The sequence below is a fragment of the Nothobranchius furzeri genome, chromosome 3 (assembly GCF_043380555.1).
Source record: "Nothobranchius furzeri strain GRZ-AD chromosome 3, NfurGRZ-RIMD1, whole genome shotgun sequence".
Taxonomy (NCBI): Eukaryota; Metazoa; Chordata; class Actinopteri; order Cyprinodontiformes; family Nothobranchiidae; genus Nothobranchius; species Nothobranchius furzeri.
In genome coordinates, this window is record NC_091743.1 from 3,939,268 (window position 1) to 3,958,094 (window position 18,827).

The window sequence follows — 18,827 nt, forward strand, 5'->3', positions numbered from 1 at the left end:
ACTGCTGTCTCACACCTCACTGCTGTCCCACAGTAAACTGCTGTCTCACAGCTCACTGCTGTCTCAGAGCAAACTGCAGTCTTCCAGCTCACTGCTGTCTCACAATAAACTGCTGTCTAACACCTCACTGCTGTCCCACAGTAAACTGCTGTCTCGCAGCTCACTGCTGTTCCACACTAAACCACTGTCTCATGGTAACCTGCTGTCTCATGGAAAACTTCTGTCTCACAGTTCACTGCTGTCTCACAGTAAACTGCTGTCTCACAACTCACTACTGTCTCACAGTTCACTGCTGTTTCACACTAAAGTACTGTCTCACAGCTCACTGCTGTCCCACAGTAAACTGCTGTCTCACAGCAAACTGCTGTCTCACAATGAAACTGCTGTCTCACAGCTCACTGCTGTCCCACAGTAAACTGCTGTCTCACAGTAAACTGCTGTCTCACACTTCACTGCTTTCTCACAATGAAACTGCTGTCTCACAGCTCACTGCTGTCCCACAGTAAACTGCTGTCTCACAGTAAACTGCTGTCTCACAGCTCACTGCTGTCTCACAGTAAACTGCTGTCTCACAGCTCACTGCTGTCTCAGAGCTCACTGCTGTCTCACAGTAAACTGCTGTCTCACAGCACACTGCTGTCTCACAATAAAACTGCTGTCTCACAGCTCACTGCTGTCCCACAGTAAACTGCTGTCTCGCAGCTCACTGCTGTTCCACACTAAACCACTGTCTCATGGTAACCTGCTGTCTCATGGAAAACTTCTGTCTCACAGTTCACTGCTGTCTCACAGTAAACTGCTGTCTCACAACTCACTACTGTCTCACAGTTCACTGCTGTTTCACACTAAAGTACTGTCTCACAGCTCACTGCTGTCCCACAGTAAACTGCTGTCTCACAGCAAACTGCTGTCTCACAATGAAACTGCTGTCTCACAGCTCACTGCTGTCCCACAGTAAACTGCTGTCTCACAGTAAACTGCTGTCTCACACTTCACTGCTTTCTCACAATGAAACTGCTGTCTCACAGCTCACTGCTGTCCCACAGTAAACTGCTGTCTCACAGTAAACTGCTGTCTCACAGCTCACTGCTGTCTCAGAGCTCACTGCTGTCTCACAGTAAACTGCTGTCTCACAGCACACTGCTGTCTCACACTTCACTGCTTTCTCACAATAAAACTGCTGTCTCACAGCTCACTGCTGTCCCACAGTAAACTGCTGTCTCACAGCAAACTGCTGTCTCACACTTCACTGCTTTCTCACAATAAAACTGCTGTCTCACAGCTCACTGCTGTCCCACAGTAAACTGCTGTCTCACACCTCACTGCTGTCTCACAGTAAATTGCTGTCTCACAGCTCACTGCTGTCCCACAGTAAACTGCAGTCTCCCAGCTCACTGCTGTCTCACAATAAACTGCTGTCTCACACCTCACTGCTGTCCCACAGTAAACTGCTGTCTCACAGCTCACTGCTGTTCCACACTAAACCACTGTCTCATGGTAACCTGCTGTCTCTCAGCAAACTGCAGTCTGACACCTCACTGCTGTCTCACAGCTCATTGCTGTCTCATGGAAAACTTCTGTCTCACAGTTCACTGCTGTCTCACAGCTCATTGCTGTCTCATGGAAAACTTCTGTCTCACAGTTCACTGCTGTTCCACACTAAACCACTGTCTCATGGTAACCTGCTGTCTCTCAGCAAACTGCAGTCTCACACTTCACTGCTGTCTCACAGCTCATTGCTGTCTCATGGAAGACTTCTGTCTCACAGTTCACTGCTGTCTCACAGCTCATTGCTGTCTCATGGAAAACTTCTGTCTCACAGTTCACTGCTGTCTCACAGTAAACTGCTGTCTCACAACTCACTACTGTCTCACAGTTCACTGCTGTCTCACAGATCACTGCTGTCTCACAGCAAACTGCTGTCTCACACTTCACTGCTTTCTCACAATAAAACTGCTGTCTCACAGCTCACTGCTGTCCCACAGTAAACTGCTGTCTCACAGCTCACTGCTGTCCCACAGTTAACTGCTGTCTCACACCTCCCAGCTGTCTCACAGTAAACTGCTGTCTCACAGCTCATTGCTGTCTCATGGAAAACTTCTGTCTCACAGTTCACTGCTGTCTCACAGCTCATTGCTGTCTCATGGAAAACTTCTGTCTCACAGTTCACTGCTGTCTCACAGTAAACTGCTGTCTCACAGCTCACTGCTGTCTCATGGAAAACTTCTGTCTCACAGCTCACTGCTGTTCCACACTAAACCACTGTCTCATTGTAACCTGCTGTCTCTCAGCAAACTGCAGTCTCACACCTCACTGCTGTCTCACAGCTCATTGCTGTCTCATGGAAAACTTCTGTCTCACACTTCACTGCTTTCTCACAATAAAACTGCTGTCTCACAGCTTACTGCTGTCCCACAGTAAACTGCTGTCTCACACCTCACTGCTGTCACACAGTAAACTGCTGTCTCACAGCTCACTGCTGTCCCACAGTAAACTGCTGTCTCACAGCTCACTGCTGTTCCACACTAAACCACTGTCTCATTGTAACCTGCTGTCTCTCAGCAAACTGCAGTCTCACACCTCACTGCTGTCTCACAGCTCATTGCTGTCTCATGGAAAACTTCTGTCTCACAGTTCACTGCTGTCTCACAGCTTACTGCTGTCCCACAGTAAACTGCTGTCTCACACCTCACTGCTGTCTCACAGTAAACTGCTGTCTCACAGCTCACTGCTGTCCCACAGTAAACTGCTGTCTCACAGCTCACTGCTGTTCCACACTAAACCACTGTCTCATTGTAACCTGCTGTCTCTCAGCAAACTGCAGTCTCACACCTCACTGCTGTCTCACAGCTCATTGCTGTCTCATGGAAAACTTCTGTCTCACAGTTCACTGCTGTCTCACAGTAAACTGCTGTCTCACAACTCACTACTGTCTCACAGTTCACTGCTGTTTCACAGCTCACTGCTGTTTCACACTAAAGTACTGTCTCACAGCTCACTGCTGTCCCACAGTAAACTAATGTCTCACAGCAAACTGCTGTCTCACACTTCACTGCTTTCTCACAATAAAACTGCTGTCTCACAGCTCACTGCTGTCCCACAGTAAACTGCTGTCTCACAGCAAACTGCTGTCTCACACTTCACTGCTTTCTCACAATAAAACTGCTGTCTCACAGCTCACTGCTGTCCCACAGTAAACTGCTGTCTCACACCTCACTGCTGTCTCACAGTAAACTGCTGTCTCACAGCTCACTGCTGTCTCACAGTAAACTGCTGTCTCACAGCTCACTGCTGTCTCACAGTTAACTGCTGTCTCACAGCTCACTGCTGTCTCTCACCTCACTGCTGTCTCATGGAAAACTACTGTCTCACAGTTCACTGCTGTCTCATGGAAAACTACTGTCTCACACCTCACTGCTGTCCCACAGCTCAATGCTCTTTCACACTAAACCGCTGTCTCACAGCAAACTGCAGTCTCAAAGGTCACTGCTGTCTCACAATAAACTGCTGTCTCACAGCTCACTGCTGTCCCACATTAAACTGCTGTCTCACAGTAAACTGCTGTCTCACAGCTCACTGCTGTCCCACAGTAAACTGCACTCTCACAGCTCACTGCTGTCTCACAGTAAACTGCTGTGTCACAGCTCATTGCTGTCTCAGAATAAATTGCTGTCTCACAGCCCACTGCTGTCTCATGGAAAACTACTGTCTCACAGTAAACTGCTGTCTCACAACTCACTGCTGTCTCACCGTTCACTGCTGTTTCACACTAAAGTTCTGTCTCACTGCTCACTGCTGTCTCACAGTAAACTGCTGTCTCACAGCAAAGTTCTGTCTCACTGCTCACTGATGTCTCACAGTAAGCTGCTGCCTCACAGCTCACTGCTGTCCCGCAGTAAACTGCTGTCTCAAACCCCAATGCTGTCTCACAGCTCACTGCTGTCCCACACTAAACTGCTGTCTCATGGTAACCTGCTGTCTCACGGTAAACTGCTGTCTCACAGCTCACTGCTGTCCCAGAGTTAACTGCTGTCTCACACCTCACAGGCGTCTCACAGTTCACTGCTGTCTCACAGCTCATTGCTGTCTCATGGAAAACTTCTGTCTCACAGTTCACTGCTGTCTCACAGTAAACTGCTGTCTCACAACTCACTACTGTCTCACAGCTCACTGCTGTTTCACACTAAAGTACTGTCTCACAGCTCACTGCTGTCCCACAGTAAACTGCTGTCTCACAGCAAACTGCTGTCTCACACTTCACTGCTTTCTCACAATAAAACTGCTGTCTCACAGCTCACTGCTGTCCCACAGTAAACTGCTGTCTCACACCTCACTGCTGTCTCACAGTAAACTGCTGTCTCACAGCTCACTGCTGTCCCACAGTAAACTGCTGTCTCACAGCTCACTGCTGTTCCACACTAAACCACTGTCTCATGGTAACCTGCTGTCTCTCAGTAAACTGCAGTCTCACAGCTCACTGCTGTCTCACAGTAAACTGCTGTCTCACAGCTCACTGCTGTCTCACAGTAAACTGCAGTCTCACACTTCACTGCTGTCTCACAGTAAACTGCTGTCTCACAGCTCACTGCTGTCCCACAGTAAACTGCTGTCTCACAGCTCACTGCTGTTCCACACTAAACCACTGTCTCATGGTAACCTGCTGTCTCTCAGCAAACTGCAGTCTCACAGCTCACTGCTGTCCCACAGTAAACTGCTGTCTCACAGTAAACTGCTGTCTCACAGCTCATTGCTGTCCCACAGTAAACTGCTGTCTCACAGCTCACTGCTGTTCCACACTAAACCACTGTCTCATGGTAACCTGCTGTCTCTCAGCAAACTGCAGTCTCACAGCTCACTGCTGTTCCACACTAAACCACTGTCTCATGGTAACCTGCTGTCCCACAGTAAACTGCTGTCTCACAGCTCACTGCTGTCTCACAGCTCACTGCTGTTCCACACTAAACCACTGTCTCATGGTAACCTGCTGTCTCTCAGCAAACTGCAGTCTCACACCTCACTGCTGTCTCACAGCTCACTGCTGTCTCACAGTAAACTGCTGTCTCACAGCTCACTGCTGTCTCACAGTAAACTGCTTTCTCACAGCTCACTGCTGTCCCACAGTAAACTGCTGTCTCACAGCTCATTGCTGTCTCACAGTAAACTGCTGTCTCACAGCTCACTGCTGTCCCACAGTAAACTGCTGTCTCACAGCTCACTGCTGTCTCACAGCTCATTGCTGTCTCATGGAAAACTTCTGTCTCACAGTTCACTGCTGTCTCACAGCTCATTGCTGTCTCATGGAAAACTTCTGTCTCACAGTTCACTGCTGTCTCACAGCTCATTGCTGTCTCATGGAAAACTTCTGTCTCACAGTTCACTGCTGTCTCACAGCTCATTGCTGTCTCATGGAAAACTTCTGTCTCACTGTTCACTGCTGTCTCACAGCTCATTGCTGTCTCATGGAAAACTTCTGTCTCACAGCCAACTGCTGTCCCACATTAAACTGCTGTCTCACAGCCCACTGCTGTCCCACATTAAACTGCTGTCTCACAGTAAACTGCTGTCTCACAGCCCACTGCTGTCCCACATTAAACTGCTGTCTCACAGTAAACTGCTGTCTCACAGCTCACTGCTGTCTCACATTAAACTGCTGTCTCACAGTAAACTGCTGTCTCATGGAAAACTACTGTCTCACAGTTCACTGCTGTCTCATGGAAAACTACTGTCTCACAGTAAACTGCTGTCTCACAGCTCACTGCTGTCTCACAGTAAACTGCTGTCTCACAGCTCACTGCTGTCCCACAGTAAACTGCTGTCTCACAGCTCACTGCTGTCTCACAGCTCATTGCTGTCTCATGGAAAACTTCTGTCTCACAGTTCACTGCTGTCTCACAGCTCATTGCTGTCTCATGGAAAACTTCTGTCTCACAGTTCACTGCTGTCTCACAGCTCATTGCTGTCTCATGGAAAACTTCTGTCTCACAGTTCACTGCTGTCTCACAGCTCATTGCTGTCTCATGGAAAACTTCTGTCTCACAGTTCACTGCTGTCTCACAGCTCATTGCTGTCTCATGGAAAACTTCTGTCTCACAGTTCACTGCTGTCTCACAGCTCATTGCTGTCTCATGGAAAACTTCTGTCTCACAGCCCACTGCTGTCCCACATTAAACTGCTGTCTCACAGTAAACTGCTGTCTCACAGCCCACTGCTGTCCCACATTAAACTGCTGTCTCACAGTAAACTGCTGTCTCACAGCTCACTGCTGTCCCACATTAAACTGCTGTCTCACAGTAAACTGCTGTCTCACAGCTCACTGCTGTCCCACATTAAACTGCTGTCTCACAGTAAACTGCTGTCTCATGGAAAACTACTGTCTCACAGTTCACTGCTGTCTCATGGAAAACTACTGTCTCACAGTAAACTGCTGTCTCACAACTCACTGCTTTCTCACCGTTCACTGCTGTTTCACACTAAAGTTCTGTCTCACAGCCCACTGCTGTCCCACATTAAACTGCTGTCTCACAGTAAACTGCTGTCTCACAGTAAACTGCTGTCTCACACATCACTGCTGTCTCACAGTAAACTGCACTCTCACAGCTCACTGCTGTCCCACATTAAACTGCTGTCCCACATTAAACTGCTGTCTCACAGTAAACTGCTGTCCCACATTAAACTGCTGTCTCACAGTAAACTGCTGTCTCACAGCTCACTGCTGTCCCACATTAAACTGCTGTCTCACAGCAAACTGCTGTCTCACAGTAAACTGCAGTCTCACAGCTCACTGCTGTCTCACACTTCTCTGCTTTCTCACACTAAACTTCTGTCTCACAGCTCACTGCTGTCCAACAGTAAACTGCTGTCCCACATTAAACTGCTGTCCAACAGTAAACTGCTGTCTCACACCTCACTGCTGTCTCACAGTAAACTGCTGTCTCACGGCTCACTGCTGTCTCAGTAAACAGCTGTCTCACAGCTCACTGCTGTCTCACACTAAACTGCTGTCTCACAGCTTACTGCTGTTCCACAGTAAACTGCTGTCTCACAATAAACTGCTGTCTCACAGCTCATTGCTGTCCGACAGTAAACTGCTGTCTCACACCTCACTGCTGTCTCACAGCTCATTGCTGTCTCATGGAAAACTACTGTTTCACAGTTCACTGCTGTTTCACACTAAAGGACTGTCTCACAGCTCACTACTGTCCCACAGTAAACTGCTGTCTCACACCTCAATGCTGTCTCAGAGCTCACTGCTGTCTCACAGTAAACTGCTGTCTCACACCTCACTGCTGTCCCACAGTAAACTGCTGTCTCACAGCTCACTGCTGTCTCAGAGCAAACTGCAGTCTTCCAGCTCACTGCTGTCTCACAATAAACTGCTGTCTAACACCTCACTGCTGTCCCACAGTAAACTGCTGTCTCGCAGCTCACTGCTGTTCCACACTAAACCACTGTCTCATGGTAACCTGCTGTCTCATGGAAAACTTCTGTCTCACAGTTCACTGCTGTCTCACAGTAAACTGCTGTCTCACAACTCACTACTGTCTCACAGTTCACTGCTGTTTCACACTAAAGTACTGTCTCACAGCTCACTGCTGTCCCACAGTAAACTGCTGTCTCACAGCAAACTGCTGTCTCACAATGAAACTGCTGTCTCACAGCTCACTGCTGTCCCACAGTAAACTGCTGTCTCACAGTAAACTGCTGTCTCACACTTCACTGCTTTCTCACAATGAAACTGCTGTCTCACAGCTCACTGCTGTCCCACAGTAAACTGCTGTCTCACAGTAAACTGCTGTCTCACAGCTCACTGCTGTCTCACAGTAAACTGCTGTCTCACAGCTCACTGCTGTCTCAGAGCTCACTGCTGTCTCACAGTAAACTGCTGTCTCACAGCACACTGCTGTCTCACACTTCACTGCTTTCTCACAATAAAACTGCTGTCTCACAGCTCACTGCTGTCCCACAGTAAACTGCTGTCTCGCAGCTCACTGCTGTCCCACAGTAAACTGCTGTCTCGCAGCTCACTGCTGTTCCACACTAAACCACTGTCTCATGGTAACCTGCTGTCTCATGGAAAACTTCTGTCTCACAGTTCACTGCTGTCTCACAGTAAACTGCTGTCTCACAACTCACTACTGTCTCACAGTTCACTGCTGTTTCACACTAAAGTACTGTCTCACAGCTCACTGCTGTCCCACAGTAAACTGCTGTCTCACAGCAAACTGCTGTCTCACAATGAAACTGCTGTCTCACAGCTCACTGCTGTCCCACAGTAAACTGCTGTCTCACAGTAAACTGCTGTCTCACACTTCACTGCTTTCTCACAATGAAACTGCTGTCTCACAGCTCACTGCTGTCCCACAGTAAACTGCTGTCTCACAGTAAACTGCTGTCTCACAGCTCACTGCTGTCTCAGAGCTCACTGCTGTCTCACAGTAAACTGCTGTCTCACAGCACACTGCTGTCTCACACTTCACTGCTTTCTCACAATAAAACTGCTGTCTCACAGCTCACTGCTGTCCCACAGTAAACTGCTGTCTCACAGCAAACTGCTGTCTCACACTTCACTGCTTTCTCACAATAAAACTGCTGTCTCACAGCTCACTGCTGTCCCACAGTAAACTGCTGTCTCACACCTCACTGCTGTCTCACAGTAAATTGCTGTCTCACAGCTCACTGCTGTCCCACAGTAAACTGCAGTCTCCCAGCTCACTGCTGTCTCACAATAAACTGCTGTCTCACACCTCACTGCTGTCCCACAGTAAACTGCTGTCTCACAGCTCACTGCTGTTCCACACTAAACCACTGTCTCATGGTAACCTGCTGTCTCTCAGCAAACTGCAGTCTGACACCTCACTGCTGTCTCACAGCTCATTGCTGTCTCATGGAAAACTTCTGTCTCACAGTTCACTGCTGTCTCACAGCTCATTGCTGTCTCATGGAAAACTTCTGTCTCACAGTTCACTGCTGTTCCACACTAAACCACTGTCTCATGGTAACCTGCTGTCTCTCAGCAAACTGCAGTCTCACAGCTCATTGCTGTCTCACAGCTCATTGCTGTCTCATGGAAGACTTCTGTCTCACAGTTCACTGCTGTCTCACAGCTCATTGCTGTCTCATGGAAAACTTCTGTCTCACAGTTCACTGCTGTCTCACAACTCACTACTGTCTCACAGTTCACTGCTGTCTCACAGATCACTGCTGTCTCACAGCAAACTGCTGTCTCACACTTCACTGCTTTCTCACAATAAAACTGCTGTCTCACAGCTCACTGCTGTCCCACAGTAAACTGCTGTCTCACAGCTCACTGCTGTCCCACAGTTAACTGCTGTCTCACACCTCCCAGCTGTCTCACAGTAAACTGCTGTCTCACAGCTCATTGCTGTCTCATGGAAAACTTCTGTCTCACAGTTCACTGCTGTCTCACAGCTCATTGCTGTCTCATGGAAAACTTCTGTCTCACAGTTCACTGCTGTCTCACAGTAAACTGCTGTCTCACAGCTCACTGCTGTCTCATGGAAAACTTCTGTCTCACAGTTCACTGCTGTCTCACAGCTCATTGCTGTCTCATGGAAAACTTCTGTCTCACACTTCACTGCTTTCTCACAATAAAACTGCTGTCTCACAGCTTACTGCTGTCCCACAGTAAACTGCTGTCTCACACCTCACTGCTGTCACACAGTAAACTGCTGTCTCACAGCTCCCTGCTGTCCCACAGTAAACTGCTGTCTCACAGCTCACTGCTGTTCCACACTAAACCACTGTCTCATGGTAACCTGCTGTCTCTCAGCAAACTGCAGTCTCACAACTCACTGCTGTCTCACAGCTCATTGCTGTCTCATGGAAAACTTCTGTCTCACAGTTCACTGCTGTCTCACAGCTTACTGCTGTCCCACAGTAAACTGCTGTCTCACACCTCACTGCTGTCTCACAGCTCACTGCTGTCCCACAGTAAACTGCTGTCTCACAGCTCACTGCTGTTCCACACTAAACCACTGTCTCATTGTAACCTGCTGTCTCTCAGCAAACTGCAGTCTCACACCTCACTGCTGTCTCACAGCTCATTGCTGTCTCATGGAAAACTTCTGTCTCACAGTTCACTGCTGTCTCACAGTAAACTGCTGTCTCACAACTCACTACTGTCTCACAGTTCACTGCTGTTTCACAGCTCACTGCTGTTTCACACTAAAGTACTGTCTCACAGCTCACTGCTGTCCCACAGTAAACTAATGTCTCACAGCAAACTGCTGTCTCACACTTCACTGCTTTCTCACAATAAAACTGCTGTCTCACAGCTCACTGCTGTCCCACAGTAAACTGCTGTCTCACAGCAAACTGCTGTCTCACACTTCACTGCTTTCTCACAATAAAACTGCTGTCTCACAGCTCACTGCTGTCCCACAGTAAACTGCTGTCTCACACCTCACTGCTGTCTCACAGTAAACTGCTGTCTCACAGCTCACTGCTGTCTCACAGTAAACTGCTGTCTCACAGCTCACTGCTGTCTCACAGTTAACTGCTGTCTCACAGCTCACTGCTGTCTCTCACCTCACTGCTGTCTCATGGAAAACTACTGTCTCACAGTTCACTGCTGTCTCATGGAAAACTACTGTCTCACACCTCACTGCTGTCCCACAGCTCAATGCTCTTTCACACTAAACCGCTGTCTCACAGCAAACTGCAGTCTCAAAGGTCACTGCTGTCTCACAATAAACTGCTGTCTCACAGCTCACTGCTGTCCCACATTAAACTGCTGTCTCACAGTAAACTGCTGTCTCACAGCTCACTGCTGTCCCACAGTAAACTGCACTCTCACAGCTCACTGCTGTCTCACAGTAAACTGCTGTGTCACAGCTCATTGCTGTCTCAGAATAAATTGCTGTCTCACAGCCCACTGCTGTCTCATGGAAAACTACTGTCTCACAGTAAACTGCTGTCTCACAACTCACTGCTGTCTCACCGTTCACTGCTGTTTCACACTAAAGTTCTGTCTCACTGCTCACTGCTGTCTCACAGTAAACTGCTGTCTCACAGTAAAGTTCTGTCTCACTGCTCACTGATGTCTCACAGTAAGCTGCTGCCTCACAGCTCACTGCTGTCCCGCAGTAAACTGCTGTCTCAAACCTCAATGCTGTCTCACAGCTCACTGCTGTCCCACACTAAACTGCTGTCTCATGGTAACCTGCTGTCTCACGGTAAACTGCTGTCTCACAGCTCACTGCTGTCCCAGAGTTAACTGCTGTCTCACACCTCACAGGCGTCTCACAGTTCACTGCTGTCTCACAGCTCATTGCTGTCTCATGGAAAACTTCTGTCTCACAGTTCACTGCTGTCTCACAGTAAACTGCTGTCTCACAACTCACTACTGTCTCACAGCTCACTGCTGTTTCACACTAAAGTACTGTCTCACAGCTCACTGCTGTCCCACAGTAAACTGCTGTCTCACAGCAAACTGCTGTCTCACACTTCACTGCTTTCTCACAATAAAACTGCTGTCTCACAGCTCACTGCTGTCCCACAGTAAACTGCTGTCTCACACCTCACTGCTGTCTCACAGTAAACTGCTGTCTCACAGCTCACTGCTGTCCCACAGTAAACTGCTGTCTCACAGCTCACTGCTGTTCCACACTAAACCACTGTCTCATGGTAACCTGCTGTCTCTCAGTAAACTGCAGTCTCACAGCTCACTGCTGTCTCACAGTAAACTGCTGTCTCACAGCTCACTGCTGTCTCACAGTAAACTGCAGTCTCACACTTCACTGCTGTCTCACAGTAAACTGCTGTCTCACAGCTCACTGCTGTCCCACAGTAAACTGCTGTCTCACAGTAAACTGCTGTCTCACAGCTCACTGCTGTCCCACACTAAACCACTGTCTCATGGTAACCTGCTGTCTCTCAGCAAACTGCAGTCTCACAGCTCACTGCTGTTCCACACTAAACCACTGTCTCATGGTAACCTGCTGTCCCACAGTAAACTGCTGTCTCACAGCTCACTGCTGTCTCACAGCTCACTGCTGTCCCACAGTAAACTGCTGTCTCACAGCTCACTGCTGTCTCACAGCTCACTGCTGTTCCACACTAAACCACTGTCTCATGGTAACCTGCTGTCTCTCAGCAAACTGCAGTCTCACACCTCACTGCTGTCTCACAGCTCACTGCTGTCTCACAGTAAACTGCTGTCTCACAGCTCACTGCTGTCTCACAGTAAACTGCTGTCTCACAGCTCACTGCTGTCCCACAGTAAACTGCTGTCTCACAGCTCATTGCTGTCTCACAGTAAACTGCTGTCTCACAGCTCACTGCTGTCCCACAGTAAACTGCTGTCTCACAGCTCACTGCTGTCTCACAGTAAACTGCTGTCTCACAGCTCATTGCTGTCTCATGGAAAACTTCTGTCTCACAGTTCACTGCTGTCTCACAGCTCATTGCTGTCTCATGGAAAACTTCTGTCTCACAGTTCACTGCTGTCTCACAGCTCATTGCTGTCTCATGGAAAACTTCTGTCTCACAGTTCACTGCTGTCTCACAGCTCATTGCTGTCTCAAGGAAAACTTCTGTCTCACTGTTCACTGCTGTCTCACAGCTCATTGCTGTCTCATGGAAAACTTCTGTCTCACAGCCCACTGCTGTCCCACATTAAACTGCTGTCTCACAGCCCACTGCTGTCCCACATTAAACTGCTGTCTCACAGTAAACTGCTGTCTCACAGCCCACTGCTGTCCCACATTAAACTGCTGTCTCACAGTAAACTGCTGTCTCATGGAAAACTACTGTCTCACAGTTCACTGCTGTCTCATGGAAAACTACTGTCTCACAGTAAACTGCTGTCTCACAGCTCACTGCTGTCTCACAGTAAACTGCTGTCTCACAGCTCACTGCTGTCCCACAGTAAACTGCTGTCTCACAGCTCACTGCTGTCTCACAGCTCATTGCTGTCTCATGGAAAACTTCTGTCTCACAGTTCACTGCTGTCTCACAGCTCATTGCTGTCTCATGGAAAACTTCTGTCTCACAGTTCACTGCTGTCTCACAGCTCATTGCTGTCTCATGGAAAACTTCTGTCTCACAGTTCACTGCTGTCTCACAGCTCATTGCTGTCTCATGGAAAACTTCTGTCTCACAGCCCACTGCTGTCCCACATTAAACTGCTGTCTCACAGTAAACTGCTGTCTCACAGCCCACTGCTGTCCCACATTAAACTGCTGTCTCACAGTAAACTGCTGTCTCACAGCTCACTGCTGTCCCACATTAAACTGCTGTCTCACAGTAAACTGCTGTCTCACAGCTCACTGCTGTCCCACATTAAACTGCTGTCTCACAGTAAACTGCTGTCTCATGGAAAACTACTGTCTCACAGTTCACTGCTGTCTCATGGAAAACTACTGTCTCACAGTAAACTGCTGTCTCACAACTCACTGCTTTCTCACCGTTCACTGCTGTTTCACACTAAAGTTCTGTCTCACAGCCCACTGCTGTCCCACATTAAACTGCTGTCTCACAGTAAACTGCTGTCTCACAGTAAACTGCTGTCTCACACATCACTGCTGTCTCACAGTAAACTGCACTCTCACAGCTCACTGCTGTCCCACATTAAACTGCTGTCCCACATTAAACTGCTGTCTCACAGTAAACTGCTGTCCCACATTAAACTGCTGTCTCACAGTAAACTGCTGTCTCACAGCTCACTGCTGTCCCACATTAAACTGCTGTCTCACAGTAAACTGCTGTCTCACAGTAAACTGCTGTCTCACAACTCACTGCTGTCTCACCGTTCACTGCTGTTTCACACTAAAGTTCTGTCTCACTGCTCACTGCTGTCTCACAGTAAACTGCTGTCTCACAGCAAAGTTCTGTCTCACTGCTCACTGATGTCTCACAGTAAGCTGCTGCCTCACAGCTCACTGCTGTCCCGCAGTAAACTGCTGTCTCACACCTCAATGCTGTCTCACAGCTCACTGCTGTCCCACACTAAACTGCTGTCTCATGGTAACCTGCTGTCTCACGGTAAACTGCTGTCTCACAGCTCACTGCTGTCTCACAGTAAACTGCTGTCTCACACCTCACTGCTGTCTCACAGTAAGCTGCTGTCTCACACTAAATTTCTGTCTCACAGCTCACTGCTGTCTCACAGTAAACTGCTGCCTCACAGCTCACTGCTGTCTCCCGCCACACCTGGTGTGGAGTGCGGTGCCTTGTTCTGCCTGAGTGTTTGTGGCTCCCAGGTTTATGATTTTTGGCGTCAGCCTGATTAATCCTGGTGGCTTTCTGGTGGGGTCTGGGTCCCTGGGCTCTGCTGGGTCTACGGCGGGGGTGGTCGACCCCGGGTTCCGGGCTCGGCTGGCTAGAGGGTGGGAGGCTGCGGGCGGGCCTGTGGGCTTGCCGCCGATATCTCCCGGGACTCTGCTGGCTGCTTGTTGTGGCCCCCCTGGGCAATCCTCTGCGCCTCTCGTGGGCGGCTGGTGCTTTTCTGGTTGCAGTCTCCCTGGGGTCCCTGTGCTCTGGATCAGCTCCTGGATCTCTGGGACTTGGAGCTCCCTCCATCTCCTACACATCTTTGGGGGAAGATCTGTGGCCCCTCACACTCTCTATTGGACGCTCCTATATAGAAACCTTACATATACAAGCGCGTGTACACACACAGGTGCTCTGGTGCTCTCATAAGTATGGACTTGGGCATTTTCAAAACATGTCTTAAGGCTGTTGCACATTTATCTTTAAAGAGCATTAAAAAATGAATAATCCAGGTTTTCGGTACTGTGGTGAACCAATGTAAGCAGAAGTTTTGGGCTTGGACTGTGATTTTAAAGAAGTGATGAATAGATATGTTATACTTACTGTGAAAGACAGGAAGGAAGAAAAGAGAGTTCCTTCATCATATCTGGAGAGTTTGGATAGGACGCTTTCTAAAATGACCACAAACTAACGGGAAAAAGAAGAAATGGATGAGAAAAAACAATAAGAGTGCATGAAATAAAATAAGGTTTTCTTAAATAAAAATAACTATACAATTAATAGTTTCAACATATTCTTCATGTTAAATAGTCACAAGAACTTGAGGCTTATGCTAAATCAAACAAAAAAGGAAAAGTTGTGGATTAGATTTAAGGAGTCTTGTTGGCTGAAGTCACTGATATTGATTACAACAATAATAAGTATTTCTTTACAAACAATATTGGGCTTCTTTGGCAAGGTCAAATTAAAAAGAAAGAAACAATACATACAGACAGTCTGAGGGGAGGAAAAACCCTGGTTTGTTTTTTTCGTTAAAGGCCTAGCGTGTAATATTTGTATTTGTTTTCTATCAAATTCTCTGTATTCTGTTTGCAAAGTTGTTCTTTTTCATTAATATCTTCATCAATGTCTATTCTAAGTGTTCCTATTAGCTTAAAATGTTACATTTTTACATTAAAAAGCTGTGACCAATGCTCCATGGCGATGTGCCGTGTTCACGGGTCCCCGGAAGAATGAAAAAATGAATGCAAGACACAAAACACTATTTTCCAAGTCCGCTTGTTATGTTCCATGGATTTCACATATGATGTCCGTAAATTTTAAAGAAGCTTTTTGATACAAAGAAAGTGCTTATTTTCAAACAAGGGGGAAACGTTATTTTAGGTTTTGTGTGAAAATAAGTCCAGAACTACAAATATGCATCGCCAAAGTAAGGCAGAGCGGGTTAGAAAATAACGTTTTTGCCTCGTTCAGGGACCCGTGAGCCGACCGGAAAGGGAGGGGACTTGAAGAACAAACTGGAGGATCACACAAATTCTACATCGAAATTTGAGGGACAGGATTGTTTTTCTTGTCCGTGGAAAAGAAGGATTTTAGAAGGGAAAAAGGACAGCATTGTCTTCCAAATTTGTGAGACCTTATGGAAAAAAGGTCATCGAAAGTCAAACTGAATTTGCTAGTTTCCTCCCGGACAGATACATTAATGTATCATCCTTAGTTGAAAGTATTTATTCTATCGTTCCATTGTATTATATGCTTTATGTAGGGTAGGCTATAGAGACTGGCATTGCAGTATCAACCTGATGATTTTTACTATTGCAACAACTTAGGTGCTGTTGGCCATGAAATACATCAGTTGTAATTAACCTAAAGGTTGAATATGGAACAATTGAATAAAAAATTATATTTAAAAGTAAAAATGCTTCCACAGGCATTAGGAGGTGTGCAGAATGAAGGTACGGTATTTACTTTAAAAGTTATATTTTAATCAAAAAATAATCAATTATTTATTTTTGGTGGGCACAACACTGGCTTTATGTTTACATCTACCAGCCAGTAGAACAGGACACCATTGCAGGTTGCCAGATACGGTAAACAGTTCGTTCAGCACAGCGAGTCTGGCGCTGAGGAACATGGCAGACTCGACAAGTCAAGCTGCTGCTGCTTCTGAGACCAGAAGATGTCGTTATCCTTCTCAGAAGAGCAGTGACCATTAAAGGTCTAAAACCAGAGTGAGTTTAGGTGAAGCCTCCAACAGATGGACCCAAAACGTTTCATGTATCGGCAGCAAGCCTGCTAGCCCGACGGCTATGAACCATCTAAGTGCAACACCTGCTCTAAAGTTTTCCACACTGGGCCTTTAAAAGGTTTCTTTATATTCCTACTTGTAACCCTATGTTGTCCCATCTGCATTCGTGTATAAAACGTCCAACACAAGAACTAAAACTAAATGCAAACCAACTTCTGACCATCTGGTGAACCCTTTTCGCTGTCAAACGGCAAATCTTCTGCATCATCTTTTTAAAAACGTTGTCTCTGTAGCAGAACATGGCAGCCAGAAACAGTTATGTCCTTTCCAGCAAAACCAGTGACCTGTGCTCAGCTTAATTAATGCTGCAAAAGTATGATGTTGTGATTTGTACCTTAGCAACCAGCAGAGTTATCATCTCCTTCACTGTCTCCTCGATAAGATCGTCAATTTGGGAGTGGTACTGTCTCTGGAGAAGACAAGATGAACATGTTAGGCTTCTGTCCACACTTATGAAGGATTGGATGAACATGTTCAGATTTTTACTACAAAGCAGTAAGAAGTAGTTCTACTCAACAGCAACACATCGACTGTCATTCTTGTGTTTTTGATTAGTTTATTCAGATGTCAGCAATAAACATGACTCGGCAAAATGCTGCAGAGATAAGTTATTGTAACATAAAGCAGCACGATTCAATGAATAACTGACCACTGGACTAATGAGGATGCTATTCCTGTCCTCATATGCAGGAATGCCAAACAAGCATTTTCAATAAAGGTCAAATCAACATAATATTGGACTTATTTGACGCTGAAACGCTGCTGGACTCAGAGAAATAAAAACAAATGCAGGTTTTATAAACAACACACACCTATAACTTAGCTAATAAAAACAGAAAGATGAACTCTGTTTCTTGAATTTCCACCTAAAAAGCTCATTTAGAAAAGTATCACGTTGTATGTTGCTGCAGATCTTCATGGAAACTACAATGAAAGGAATGAAAAAGCAAAGAAGTTCAAGAGGGTTAGGGTTAAATAAAGCTTTATTTTGCCGCATAGAAGGTTGGACAACAACTTCTCATTTAAAAACATAACACCAAACAACAACACGGACTTACATAAACACAGAAACATACACTGTAAAAAACAACCCATAGAAACTACCCAATAAAATGGAAGTAACTATTTGCTTAGTCAATTTATTCCCCATGCATGTTTGTAAATAGTCCCTTATATTCAAGAGGAACTGGGGAAAGTCTAACTGACATTTATTAGTAAATATTACACAATTTTCTAAGCTAGAAAATAACAAACTAAGTTAAACTAAGAGCTGGGATGGATCCTGCAACCTTCTGCTCACTGGACCACCTGCTCTACCTTCTGGAGCTTTACTGCTGCCCAATAGAGCCAGTTTAGTACAAGATGGTGTCGACCTCATACAGATCTGAGCTCTGATCATTCTGAAAACAACCGGCAGACCTGGCTATATAGAGAAGCTGGGCCCAAGATGGAACCCCGGGGACATCTTTGGAAACATTGGTGCATTTATATTTGGGTCCACCTGGCCTAGCCGTGGTAGGTTAATAGTGCAAATCTGGGTAACCTGAGTATTTTCCGCGGCATTGCTGCGCAGTGACAGCGTGCTTCATGTCATAGTTTCCTGCTCATGGCTTCTTAAGGACACCACAAACCTCTCAGCTCATGTTTCGCCCCGCCCACTTGCTCTGAGACATCTGTGTTCCTGAGAAGGCTATGTCTGCTCAGGGGTGGGCTGACCCAGATGTGAATGCGCCATCCGTTGTTCTGACAGGTGTTTTTACCTTTTAGTTGCTGGACAAGGTTCGTGAGATGGCTGGAAACCAGTAAGAGTAGGAGGATCCTATGACTGAATGGCTAAAGGCCTTAGCAGGTCCATAAAGGTTTGCTTGCTCTCTAACTCTGTGATAATGTCATCAAGAATCTTCATGGTGGCTCTCATGCACCCATGTCCCTCCTGGACATCTCATTGTGGTTCTGATAAGACTATGGAATGGAATGGGAGTTGCCGGAGAGTTGGTTACTCTTTTTTTTTTATTATCTTTATTTCATTCAATAAAAAAATAACACAACAGATACTAAACAATATTCGTAAAAACACAATATATATTTGAATGAAAGGGAGCAGATAGAAGAAAAATCTTATTATTTCTGCCCCTTTTTTAAACTTAAATATCAATTTATATTTGTGCAGTCCCTCACCAGTTCTTTCAGTCCCGTAACTGTTCACATTTGTTAATTATTATGTCCACATCAATTGTCCGTTGTCATATCCACTCAACACACGTGATTTAATGTGTAGACTGAACAC

At 46.6% G+C, this 18,827-nt stretch overlaps 1 protein-coding gene across 3 annotated transcripts in view; it reads right to left on the reverse strand.

Annotated features, from left to right (window-relative positions):
• LOC107373568 (calcium-dependent secretion activator 1) overlaps window positions 1–18,827 on the reverse strand; it is a 603,181-nt gene that overhangs the window by 146,909 nt on the left and 437,445 nt on the right. For all 3 annotated transcript variants that reach the window (XM_070549106.1, XM_070549105.1, XM_070549104.1), the window contains 2 exons: window positions 16,875–16,949; window positions 14,836–14,919 (listed from right to left, as the gene is read on the reverse strand). In XM_070549106.1, coding sequence (XP_070405207.1) covers window positions 14,836–14,919; window positions 16,875–16,949 — 159 coding nt within the window. The remainder of the gene's footprint in view (window positions 1–14,835; window positions 14,920–16,874; window positions 16,950–18,827) is intronic.